Genomic DNA, 12,309 nt, shown 5'->3' on the forward strand with positions numbered 1-12,309 from the left:
TCCCGACGTGGAAAATAGTAAGAATCGCCGCTAACAGACTAGAGTGTCATGCAATAAAACATTAAGGCATCTATACATCACAGTATTTGAATGGATCGAAAAGTTCTGCAAACACAACAACTGACTGGTGGGTGGTGGATGGGGGTGGGGGCGAGGAGAGGAGAGGTTTCGACAAGCAGACCTTGAGTTGAAGGCTTCCGTTCTTCTGAACCGACCCGCGTCTGCACGGCCAGTGTCCATCGTTGGGGGGGGGTGAGTTAGGGCTGGGTGTGTGTGTGTGTGTGTGTGTGTGGTGTGTGTGTGGGGGGGGCGGGGTTTAAGATGGGACAGGGAAGGGAAGGAAGGGTGTGAAATGGGGGAGGGACGAAGTGTGGCGAGTGGAGATTTCGCCGCAGATCGTCGCGCTGCTCGCTGGTTTCACCCATGGCTGCGGACACTTCTAGTGCTAAGCTCTGCGTCGCGTTGCCCCCCCGTCGCTCACAACCACACCCCCACCCTCACCCCCGCATCGCCCAAGAGGGGGGTGGGGGGTGGGGGGGGTCATCCGGGCCTCTCTCGCTTTCAGTTCCCCGTCTCGGCGTGGACAAGGGGCTCACCAATGATGTTTATGCTGTAGTTCTGGTGGACATTTGTTGGCAGAATCGGAGTCCCGTTCGACACTTGGAATGGAACTAAGCTCGCCCAGGTACCAGGACTGTGGAGACAGAGAGGAGATGGGGAGAGAGAGAGAGAGAGAGAGAGAGAGAGAGAGAGAGAGATGAGTCACATGCCATCAACTTGTTTGAGCAACAGTCAAAATCTGATTCTTTCCCCCCCCCTGAATTGTCCTGAACGCAGCTCGGCCAACATCTCTGCTTGTTTCTTCTTATATCCTTTTTACAATCAGAGAGAGATGTGAAGAAGAGAAACTAGGAGTAAACAAAATATGATGACAGCTCTGGCTGGTAGAGTAAGTCTAGAGTGAAGTGTGTGTGTGTGTGTGTGTGTGTGTGTGTGTGTGTGTGTGTGTGTGTGTGTGTGAGTGAGTGTGTGTATGTGTGTGTGGGGAGGGGGGTGGCCCGAGCATATAAACGAGTTCACTTGATTCCCAGTGAAGGATATCACATAAGGCCCTCTTCCTGGCGTTTTACAGCAGAAACAGAAAGGCGTGAGCGGAGTACACGATTGGTGGAAAGGGGTGGGGGGTCGTGGAGTGAGTGTGTGTGTGGGGGGGGGGGGGCAGGGGGGGGTCCTACACAAAGCTGTCCCATCCCTATTCATCTCACGCTAATGGCAAAACAACACAGTGATTGTTCCGTGTGGAGCAACGGCGCTAACTGAAAACGCGAGTGGCGAACAAACAGCATGTTGTTCCCGAGAGGGGTGCTGCTCGCTACGTACATGTGCGATAATTAGCCCCACCCCCCCGGGCCCCAAGTGTGCACTCATCACCCCCCCACCCACCTCCTCCACCTCCCCACAGCACCCCTACACACCCCCTGCTAAGTCTGCAAATACCTGCGTTGCGCAACTGCTATCCAGCTCAACAAACTTTCATGACGAAGTACGGTTGGCGGTGGTCATGATGAACACTTTGAAGACACTCAGAGGGGTTAACGAGATATACTTAAAAAAGTGTCTGCCTTTCATTTCCTATTTTAACAGTCTGTCTGTCTGTCTTTTGAGTGGCCTCTTGATCAAGTCCAATATGTTTACTCTATAACTGTGAAATATGTCCTGACCTGACCCAGATTCTTTTTTTTGCTTTTAGTTTTGTATATTTTTATACTATTTTGCAGATTCTTTCACTTTCATTTCTGCTTGCATTTTTATCATGTGTTCTTCTTTCGTATTATGCATATTTATGCACTCATGGGGTTGTTGGGCGGGTGGATTGAGGTTTATTATTATTATTATTATTTTTAAGAACAGTCATTTGTACCAAATTTGATCTTGTACCGATGTTACTCCCCCCCCCCCCCCCCCAAAAAAAAAAAAAAAAAAAAAAAAAACTTTGAAGATGGATGAAGCAGAGTGGGGGGAGAACGGAGAGAGAGAGACAGAGAGAGAGAGAGAGAAGGTGGAGAGTGGAGGGTCAGCGGACGAGAACAAGTGTGTGGGGGGGGGGGGGGAGAAAGAGAGATAGAAGGACTGTTTTCAAGAGAGACAAAAAAAAGAGAGACAAGGCCAGAGGCTGGTGTGTAGAGGTGGAACACTGCCTTGATTCTTCCCTATGAGACAGGAGCGCCTGTGTTCCTGAAAAGCCACCGATCATCCAGTCTGCATTTTATACAAATTGCTCCTCACTAGCGCCCGGCCCTTTGACTTAAAACAATGGAGGCGCAAATTCAATTCACCTCGTGTCTTAAAAAGAAAACCAGACTGTTTTACAAATACGTGCGAGTGAAAGACAAACCAGAGAGAGAGAGAGAGAGAGAGAGAGAGAGAGAGAGAGAGAGAGAGAGAGAGAGAGAGAGAGAGAGAGAGAAAGAGACCAAGGAAGGAAATTAATTCAATGTGAAAACAAACAATACTGCAGTTTGGATGGTGCTTCAGTGTGCAGAGGGTTAAAAAAAATCAAGGGTAATCTTCTCTGGCAAGCCCCCCCCCCCCCCCCCGTCCAAATGCTACCCTCTCTCTCTCTCTCTCTCCTTTACTTCGCTCCCTCTCTCTCCCCCCTGCTTTCTTCCTTCCCTCCTCTCTCTCTCTCTCTCTCTCCTTTACTTCGCTCCCTCTCTCTCCCCCCTGCTTTCTTCCTTCCCTCCTCTCTCTCTCTCTCTCTCTCTCTCTCCTTTACTTCGCTCCCTCTCTCTCCCCCCTGCTTTCTTCCTTCCCTCCTCTCTCTCTCTCTCTCCTTTACTTTGCTCCCTCTCTCTCCCCCCTGCTTTCTTCCTTCCCTCCTCTCTCTCTCTCTCCTTTACTTTGCTCCCTCTCTCTCCCCCCTGCTTTCTTCCTTCCCTCCTCTCTCTCTCTCTCTCTCTCCTTTACTTTGCTCCCTCTCTCTCCCCCCTGCTTTCTTCCTTCCCTCCTCTCTCTCTCTCTCTCTCTCCTTTACTTCGCTCCCTCTCTCTCCCCCCTGCTTTCTTCCTGCCCTCCTCTCTCTCTCTCTCTCTCTCCTTTACTTTGCTCCCTCTCTCTCCCCCCTGCTTTCTTCCTTCCCTCCTCTCTCTCTCTCTCTCTCTCTCCTTTACTTCGCTCCCTCTCTCTCCCCCCTGCTTTCTTCCTTCCCTCCTCTCTCTCTCTCTCGCCCTGCCAAAAATCATCGGACAGGAAACGAGGGATTAAGTTTTTCCTACCTTGCTGAACAAAGAGCGCACTGAGCGGCCAAGAAGCACTGCAGCTTTCTCTTGCCCCAACGTTGCTTTCTTCCTCACTCCATCTCTCTCTCTCTTTCTCTCTCTCTCTCTCTCTCCATCTCTCTCTTTCTTTTTTTAAGAAGTCCTCTCAGGTAATGACTTACATTAGAGGGAGGCGGAGAGACCACACAGCTACAAAAGCATACTGGCCTTTGTATGCAGTAAAGCAGCAAATCAGTTTTAATCTGGTTAAAATGGATAGCTGCCAATCCATATCTATATCCACTATGGCTTAGAGCTGCGCCGGGCAAGAGTTTCATGTAAGAATAGGCCTGTCTTATCGGCCTCAATCACAAAGCACGGCTGCAGGAGAAAGGCGTGGCCCTCCCCCCCCAACCTAATTGAAATACTGGAGATTCATACAATTTGCCCAAATGTCATTCTGGCGTTGGGCATGGCCACGCCAGGGAGGGACAAATCAAAAATCACGAGTCAAATCCAACCTGTAAACGTGTAACCTCTAAACGTAAACAGCAGTGCACTTCGGCCAGAGAAAGCTGGACTCACCGACGTTAGATCATTTCCTCTGTCGTCTCTTTGGTATCGGCATCAAAGGCAGGAGAATTTGTAATTGGTTACAGTTACTAGTTACTCGTAATTGGATTACTTTACAAATTACTGCATAGTGAAAGTAATTAGTTACTAGGGAAAGTAACTTTTGTCTGCTTCGATTGTCTTAATGCACACACTATTTTAGTGTTGCTGTGGCAGCGTGTGGGACAAGACATGAGTGAATCTAGGCTACCATCGTACCTGCATGGGATACATACTGTCAAACTGTATCTAGGCTACTATCGTACCTGCATGGGATACATACTGTCAAACTGTATCTAGGCTACTATCGTACCTGCATGGGATACATACTGTCAAACTGTATCTAGGCTACTATCGTACCTGCATGGGATACTTACTGTCAAACTGTATCTAGGCTACCATCGTACCTGCATGGGATACATACTGTCAAACTGTATCTAGGCTACCATCATACCTGCATGGGATACTTACTGTCAAACTGTATCTAGGCTACCATCATACCTGCATGGGATACTTACTGTCAAACTGTATCTAGGCTACCATCATACCTGCATGGGATACTTACTGTCAAACTGTATCTAGGCTACGATCGTACCTGCATGGGATACTTACTGTCAAACTGTATCTAGGCTACCATCATACCTGCATGGGATACTTACTGTCAAACTGTATCTAGGCTACCATCATACCTGCATGGGATACTTACTGTCAAACTGTATCTAGGCTACCATCGTACCTGCATGGGATACATACTGTCAAACTGTATCTAGGCTACCATCGTACCTGCATGGGATACTTACTGTCAAACTGTATCTAGGCTACCATCGTACCTGCATGGGATACATACTGTCAAACTGTATCTAGGCTACCATCGTACCTGCATGGGATACTTACTGTCAAACTGTATCTAGGCTACCATCATACCTGCATGGGATACTTACTGTCAAACTGTATCTAGGCTACCATCATACCTGCATGGGATACTTACTGTCAAACTGTATCTAGGCTACCATCATACCTGCATGGGATACTTACTGTCAAACTGTATCTAGGCTACCATCGTACCTGCATGGGATACTTACTGTCAAACTGTATCTAGGCTACTATCATACCTGCATGGGATACATACTGTCAAACTGTATCTAGGCTACCATCGTACCTGCATGGGATACATACTGTCAAACTGTATCTAGGCTACCATCATACCTGCATGGGATACTTACTGTCAAACTGTATCTAGGCTACTATCGTAACAGCATGGGATACTTACTGTCAAATCTAGGCTACCATCATACCTGCATGGGATACTTACTGTCAAACTGTATCTAGGCTACCATCATACCTGCATGGGATACTTACTGTCAAACTGTATCTAGGCTACCATCATACCTGCATGGGATACATACTGTCAAACTGTATCTAGGCTACCATCATACCTGCATGGGATACTTACTGTCAAACTGTATCTAGGCTACCATCGTACCTGCATGGGATACATACTGTCAAACTGTATCTAGGCTACCATCGTACCTGCATGGGATACTTACTGTCAAACTGTATCTAGGCTACCATCGTACCTGCATGGGATACTTAATGTCAAACTGTATCTAGGCTACCATCATACCTGCATGGGATACTTACTGTCAAACTGTATCTAGGCTACCATCATACCTGCATGGGATACTTACTGTCAAACTGTATCTAGGCTACCATCATACCTGCATGGGATACATACTGTCAAACTGTATCTAGGCTACTATCATACCTGCATGGGATACTTACTGTCAAACTGTATCTAGGCTACCATCGTACCTGCATGGGATACTTACTGTCAAACTGTATCTAGGCTACCATCATACCTGCATGGGATACTTACTGTCAAACTGTATCTAGGCTACCATCATACCTGCATGGGATACTTACTGTCAAACTGTATCTAGGCTACTATCATACCTGCATGGGATACTTACTGTCAAACTGTATCTAGGCTACTATCGTAACAGCATGGGATACTTACTGTCAAACTGTATCTAGGCTACCATCATACCTGCATGGGATACATACTGTCAAACTGTATCTAGGCTACCATCATAGCTGCATGGGATACTTACTGTCAAACTGTATCTAGGCTACCATCATACCTGCATGGGATACTTACTGTCAAACTGTATCTAGGCTACTATCGTACCTGCATGGGATACTTACTGTCAAACTGTATCTAGGCTACTATCGTACCTGCATGGGATACTTACTGTCCAGCTGTATCTAGGCTACTATCGTACCTGCATGGGATACTTACAGTACTGTCAAACTGTATCTAGGCTACCATCGTACCTGCATGGGATACATACTGTCAAACTGTATCTAGGCTACCATCGTACCTCCCCGGACTAGGTCCGATGATCATGAATTACTACATTTGAAAAGGTAATTAGTTAGATTACTAGTTACTGCAAAAAGTAATTTAACTACAAGACTGCAGGCCAGACAGGCTTTTGAAATACCCCTGTGCTCCTTTATTCTTCTACACTGCAGTGCCAAGTGCTTTGGACGTGACTGAGAACACCAGAGATGCATCACTTAGAGACACCACTCCAGGCTCCGCCAATAGTAAGAAATGGCACTCTTCCTGTCTCCTAAATGGGTGTGGTTATCAGCTTGTGATTGGCTGTCTGTCAATGGTATGAAACTTCATTGGCTGACCAGTCTCCTAAGGGGGCGTGGCAGTGGTGAAACAGATAGGGGAAGTGACTGGAAGTTTAGGTGTCTCTATATTGGAATAGTCTCTGACTTGACCTCCTCCTCCGCATTTCCTTAACTAACCTTCAACATGCCTCCCCCGCTGCACTGTCCGGCTCCCAAACCTCTCTGTAACTCTGCTGCCTGCGAGCGCACGGCCCCGGCGTACAGCGTGCTTCGTTTAAGGATTAGCTGCCTAAATTAGATTATCTAATGGCATCTTAATGGATTGCTGACCCATTTCCTGCACAATGGCAACATGCAAGTCTGGCAGCCTTTTAATTTGGGGGCTAGCAGTGCTGCAGCCAGAGCAGGCAAGACGCTCGGCCCGCAGCGGAGCGCTCGCTTAAAGGGCAAGTCAGATCAAAAGAGAAATCCATCGTCCCGTCCGCACAACAACATGAATTTAGTTGGGATCAGTTATCTCTGTGCTCGTTACTGTAGGCTGAGGAAAGAGTCTCTCTGTGTGCTCGTTACTGTAGGCTGAGGAAAGAGTCTCTCTGTGCTCGTTACTGTAGGCTGAGGAAAGAGTCTGTGTGCTCGTTACTGTAGGCTGAGGAAAGTGTCTCTCTGTGCTCGTTACTGTAGGCTGAGGAAAGAGTCTCTCTGTGCTCGTTACTGTAGGCTGAGGAAAGTGTCTCTCTGTGCTCGTTACTGTAGGCTGAGGAAAGAGTCTCTCTGTGTGCTCGTTACTGTAGGCTGAGGAAAGAGTCTCTCTGTGTGCTCGTTACTGTAGGCTGAGGAAAGAGTCTCTCTGTGTGCTCGTTACTGTAGGCTGAGGAAAGAGTCTCTCTGTGTGCTCGTTACTGTAGGCTGAGGAAAGAGTCTCTCTGTGTGCTCGTTACTGTAGGCTGAAGAAAGAGTCTCTCTGTGTGCTCGTTACTGTAGGCTGAGGAAAGAGTCTCTCTGTGTGCTCGTTACTGTAGGCTGAGGAAAGAGTGTCTGTGCTTGTTACTGTAGGCTGAGGAAAGTGTCTCTCTGTGCTCGTTACTGTAGGCTGAGGAAAGAGTCTCTCTGTGCTCGTTACTGTAGGCTGAGGAAAGTGTCTCTCTGTGCTCGTTACTGTAGGCTGAGGAAAGAGTCTCTCTGTGTGCTCGTTACTGTAGGCTGAGGAAAGAGTCTCTCTGTGTGCTCGTTACTGTAGGCTGAGGAAAGAGTCTCTCTGTGTGCTCGTTACTGTAGGCTGAGGAAAGAGTCTCTCTGTGTGCTCGTTACTGTAGGCTGAGGAAAGAGTCTCTCTGTGCTCGTTACTGTAGGCTGAGGAAAGAGTCTCTCTGTGTGCTCATTACTGTAGGCTGAAGAAAGAGTCTCTCTGTGTGCTCGTTACTGTAGGCTGAGGAAAGAGTCTCTCTGTGTGCTCGTTACTGTAGGCTGAGGAAAGAGTCTCTCTGTGTGCTCGTTACTGTAGGCTGAAGAAAGAGTCTCTCTCTGTGCTCGTTACTGTAGGCTGAGGAAAGAGTCTCTCTGTGTGCTCGTTACTGTAGGCTGAGGAAAGAGTCTCTCTGTGTGCTTGTTGCTGTAGGCTGAGGAAAGAGTCTCTCTGTGTGCTCGTTACTGTAGGCTGAGGAAAGTGTCTCTCTGTGTGCTCGTTACTGTAGGCTGAGGAAAGAGTCTCTCTGTGTGCTTGTTACTGTAGGCTGAAGAAAGAGTCTCTCTGTGTGCTCGTTACTGTAGGCTGAGGAAAGAGTCTCTCTCTGTGCTCGTTACTGTAGGCTGAGGAAAGAGTCTCTCTGTGCTCGTTACTGTAGGCTGAGGAAAGAGTCTCTCTGTGCTTGTTACTGTAGGCTGAGGAAAGAGTCTCTCTCTGTGCTTGTTACTGTAGGCTGAGGAAAGAGTCTCTGTGCTCGTTACTGTAGGCTGAAGAAAGAGTCTCTCTGTGCTTGTTACTGTAGGCTGAGGAAAGAGTCTCTGTGCTTGTTACTGTAGGCTGAGGAAAGAGTCTCTCTGTGCTCGCTACTGTAGGCTGAGGAAAGAGTATCTCTGTGTGCTCGTTACTGTAGGCTGAGGAAAGTGTCTCTCTGTGTGCTCGTTGCTGTAGGCTGAGGAAAGAGTCTCTCTGTGTGCTCGTTACTGTAGGCTGAGGAAAGAGTCTCTCTGTGTGCTTGTTGCTGTAGGCTGAGGAAAGAGTCTCTCTGTGTGCTCGTTACTGTAGGCTGAGGAAATAGTCTCTCTGTGCTCGTTACTGTAGGCTGAGGAAAGAGTCTCTCTGTGTGCTCGTTACTGTAGGCTGAGGAAAGAGTCTCTGTGCTCGTTACTGTAGGCTGAGGAAAAAGTCTCTGTGCTCGTTACTGTAGGCTGAGGAAAGAGTCTCTCTGTGCTCGTTACTGTAGGCTGAGGAAAGAGTCTCTCTGTGTGCTCGTTACTGTAGGCTGAGGAAAGAGTCTCTCTGTGTGCTCGTTGCTGTAGGCTGAGGAAAGAGTCTCTCTGTGTGCTCGTTGCTGTAGGCTGAGGAAAGAGTATCTCTGTGCTCGTTACTGTAGGCTGAGGAAAGAGTCTCTCTGTGCTCGTTACTGTAGGCTGAGGAAAGAGTCTCTGTGTTCGTTACTATAGGCTGAGGAAAGAGTCTCTCTGTGCTCGTTACTGTAGGCTGAGGAAAGAGTCTCTGTGTTCGTTACTATAGGCTGAGGAAAGAGTCTCTCTGTGCTCGTTACTGTAGGCTGAGGAAAGAGTCTCTCTGTGTGCTCGTAACTGTAGGCTGAGGAAAGAGTCTCTCTGTGTGCTCGTTACTGTAGGCTGAGGAAAGAGTCTCTCTGTGCTCGTTACTGTAGGCTGAGGAAAGAGTCTCTCTGTGCTCGTTACTGTAGGCTGAGGAAAGAGTCTCTCTGTGCTCGTTACTGTAGGCTGAAGAAAGAGTGTCTGAGTGGAATAAGACCTCGTGCTGCTGCAGGGGACATTTTTCTCTGCTACCTCCACCGGCCTATTAGGAGGCCTATTGAAGGGGCTCTGCTCTCTGTCTATGTGTGTGTGTGTGTGTGTGTGTGTGTGTGTGTGTGTGTGTGTGTAAAAAGTTAGTAAGTTCGGCGGGTGCAAAATGAGCTGTACACATGTGCATACACACACGCACACGCATGTACTCACGTACACACGTACAGTACGTGTGTACACACACACACACACACACACACACACACACACACACACACACACACACACACACACACACACACACACACTCTTCACTTGCAGGGGGAAAGGGAGACGTAACAGGAAAGGCTTAGCTCAGCTCTGCCCTGGTGATATGGTTCAGCTTTTTCCCCCAGAGAGAAGAGGGAGAGAGAGAGAGAGAGGGAGAAGAGAGAGAGAGCGACAGAGAGAGAGAGAGAGAGATACTGTACAGTATGGAGAGGGGGGGATGGGGGGTACCTTTAAGTTATGGGGAAAGAAATCTCTGCTTGTGAAGAACAGAAAGGAAAACACACTCACACGGCTAAAAGACTGACCTGAAATGACTTTGTTGTTGTTCGAGATGTTTTTTGACATCACTTAATTTGCTTCAATTAGTCATAAACCTTGTATTATGAAATCCTAATAGCGCGGCACAAATTGTGTTTTTGTTGGGGAGTGCGTCGACGTTACCAAGAGGAAAGCTATGTTTTGGGAACGCTGTTTCTTGAACATCGTTTGGCAACGTTTGACATCTTTCACTGAAGACTAATGAAGCGGTGAAGAAAACAATCAACACCAATTTGTCTTCTAACATTTGTTGCTTTCACCACCAGACACGACTGCTATTGCTCTCAAAGATTTACAAAGAACATACAGTGAAATTAGATTGTACGAAAGTAATACTGATTTCTAAGAAATGGTTGGCTGAAAAACTGTCTGTCACAGGCGAGAGATGAACAAATACATAAAAAGTTGCTCAGCCCAACAAGGCCATTTTAAGAGTGGAGAGCAAAAAAAAGCCATAAAAACAAAAAAAAGCTAAAGCGAGATGTTTGTGAAGCGAGATGTTTGTGAGAGAGAGAAAATGAGGGAATGAGAGCGACATAGAAACATTTGTGATATTCTATAGAAAGAAGAGCCGTCACTTCCCAAGACTTCCCAAGTGCTTTTTTCTGTTCTAGGCAATCCCTGACCTCATCCCAAACATCCAATAAGCTTAAAGGATGAGTTCACCCAAAAATGAAAATCCAGCCATTATCTACTCACCCCTGTGCCGATGGAAGGACGGGTGAAGTATTTTAGTCCACAAAACAGAGTTTTGGAGTTTCACAACAAAACACTGTTGCAGAATTATCCTAATTGAAGTGAATGGAGACCAACTTTCAAACGTTAAGAAAAAGAAAAGAAAAAAGCCTCCATTGCTCACCCGGCATAATCCAAGTCTTCAGAAAGCCCAGAGATGCCAAGTTGACTTGAAAAGATGTTGACACCCAGTTTTTAGCAGAAATCTTGTAGCAAGCTCCAGTATCCGCACCTTACTATACCTTCTTGGCTACAGTGAAGACTGCAGCTAAAAACAGGGTGTAAATGACAGCTTTTCAAGTCAAGTTGGCATCTCGGGGCTTCTGAAGACTTGAATTATGCCAGGTGAACAGTATGGAGGCTTTTTTTTTTTTTTACGTTTTGAAAGTTGGTCCCATCCACTTCAATTGCTTAGGAGAATTCTGCAACAGTGTTTTGCTGTGAAAGTCCACAAATAGAAGACAATGACTGAATTTTCATTTTTGGGTGAACTTATCCTTTAAAGTCTGGCAGCCAATCCCAGCACAGTAATAACAGTCATAGCCACAGTCACACAACCTGAAACATGTCATTTATATATATATATAAAAAAAGCACTATCTTACTAATTGTGTGGAGTAAGACAAGATCAGAAAAAATTGGAGAAAAAAACGCATGATTAATAAAAGAGACTTATGGTAATTCACATACATTCTATCTATAGCATCCCACACCATCCTAAGAAAGACAAGTTTGGAAGAATATTACTGAACTATGTGTTATGTCACATACATATTTACATGTTCATTTGAGTGTGTTTTGCAAGTGTCTGTGTGTGTATGTGTAAGAGGAAAGAATGAAAAGGTTACATGTACCTTTGCCAAGTAATCCCCAAAGTGTCGTCAGTGGCCGTGGGGCCATAATGCCTGCCGTTTTGAGTCACGCTCCAGTCACACTTCCTCAGCTGTCAATCAAAACCTAGCAGTCAGATCACTGTCCCAACACAACGCCAACTTCAGATCACACTACTGTACAACTCAACACTGTAAAAAAAAAGAATGCATGCAAAACAGCCTACAACACCGCTAGTAGAAATAAAAAATGATTCCACTTGTCCTACCCGTAACTCATATTCAGAGAAATCAATATATGCGTTATTCGCTTAGAAACAAACAGTTCAATCAAATCGATGGATTAAAACAGACACAAACAAAAAGCATGCAATCACATTTAGCTAGTAGCTAACCTGGAAGTAAAAACAAAAACAAAAAACGGAAGTTAGTTACAAAATGTGAGTGGTGTCATATTGGCGGGCAGTCATCTGTGAGTGGCTAGTGCTTTTTAGCTGGTTAGCCCCGTGCACCCATGCAATCCACTGGGCACATGCATCCTGTCAATATTGACTTATTGTAAGATTCAGCACAGAGTAGCCATGCCCCGAAAGCATGCTAAGTTTTTTCATTAGCTAACTGTTTTTTATTGATTAGGGGTCGAATTTACAATGAAGTTAGACCACATACATCAGCAGGCGCGC

The 12,309-nt window shown here is 46.3% G+C and overlaps 1 protein-coding gene across 12 annotated transcripts in view; it reads right to left on the bottom strand.

The window, feature by feature from the left end:
• Positions 1-561: 561 nt before the first annotated feature.
• The window catches only part of LOC310780295 (nuclear factor 1 B-type-like), a gene marked incomplete at both ends in the record, with an annotated part of 107,758 nt that continues 96,010 nt past the window's right edge, over positions 562-12,309 (bottom strand). For all 12 annotated transcript variants that reach the window (XM_083640857.1, XM_083640860.1, XM_083640859.1 and 9 more), the window contains 2 exons: positions 562-694; positions 11,651-11,739. In XM_083640857.1, the coding sequence (XP_083496983.1) occupies positions 562-694; positions 11,651-11,739 (222 nt within the window). The remainder of the gene's footprint in view (positions 695-11,650; positions 11,740-12,309) is intronic.

Source organism: Poromitra crassiceps (genome assembly GCF_964638095.1).
Source record: "Poromitra crassiceps genome assembly, chromosome: 7".
In the NCBI taxonomy this organism is placed as follows: Eukaryota; Metazoa; Chordata; class Actinopteri; order Beryciformes; family Melamphaidae; genus Poromitra; species Poromitra crassiceps.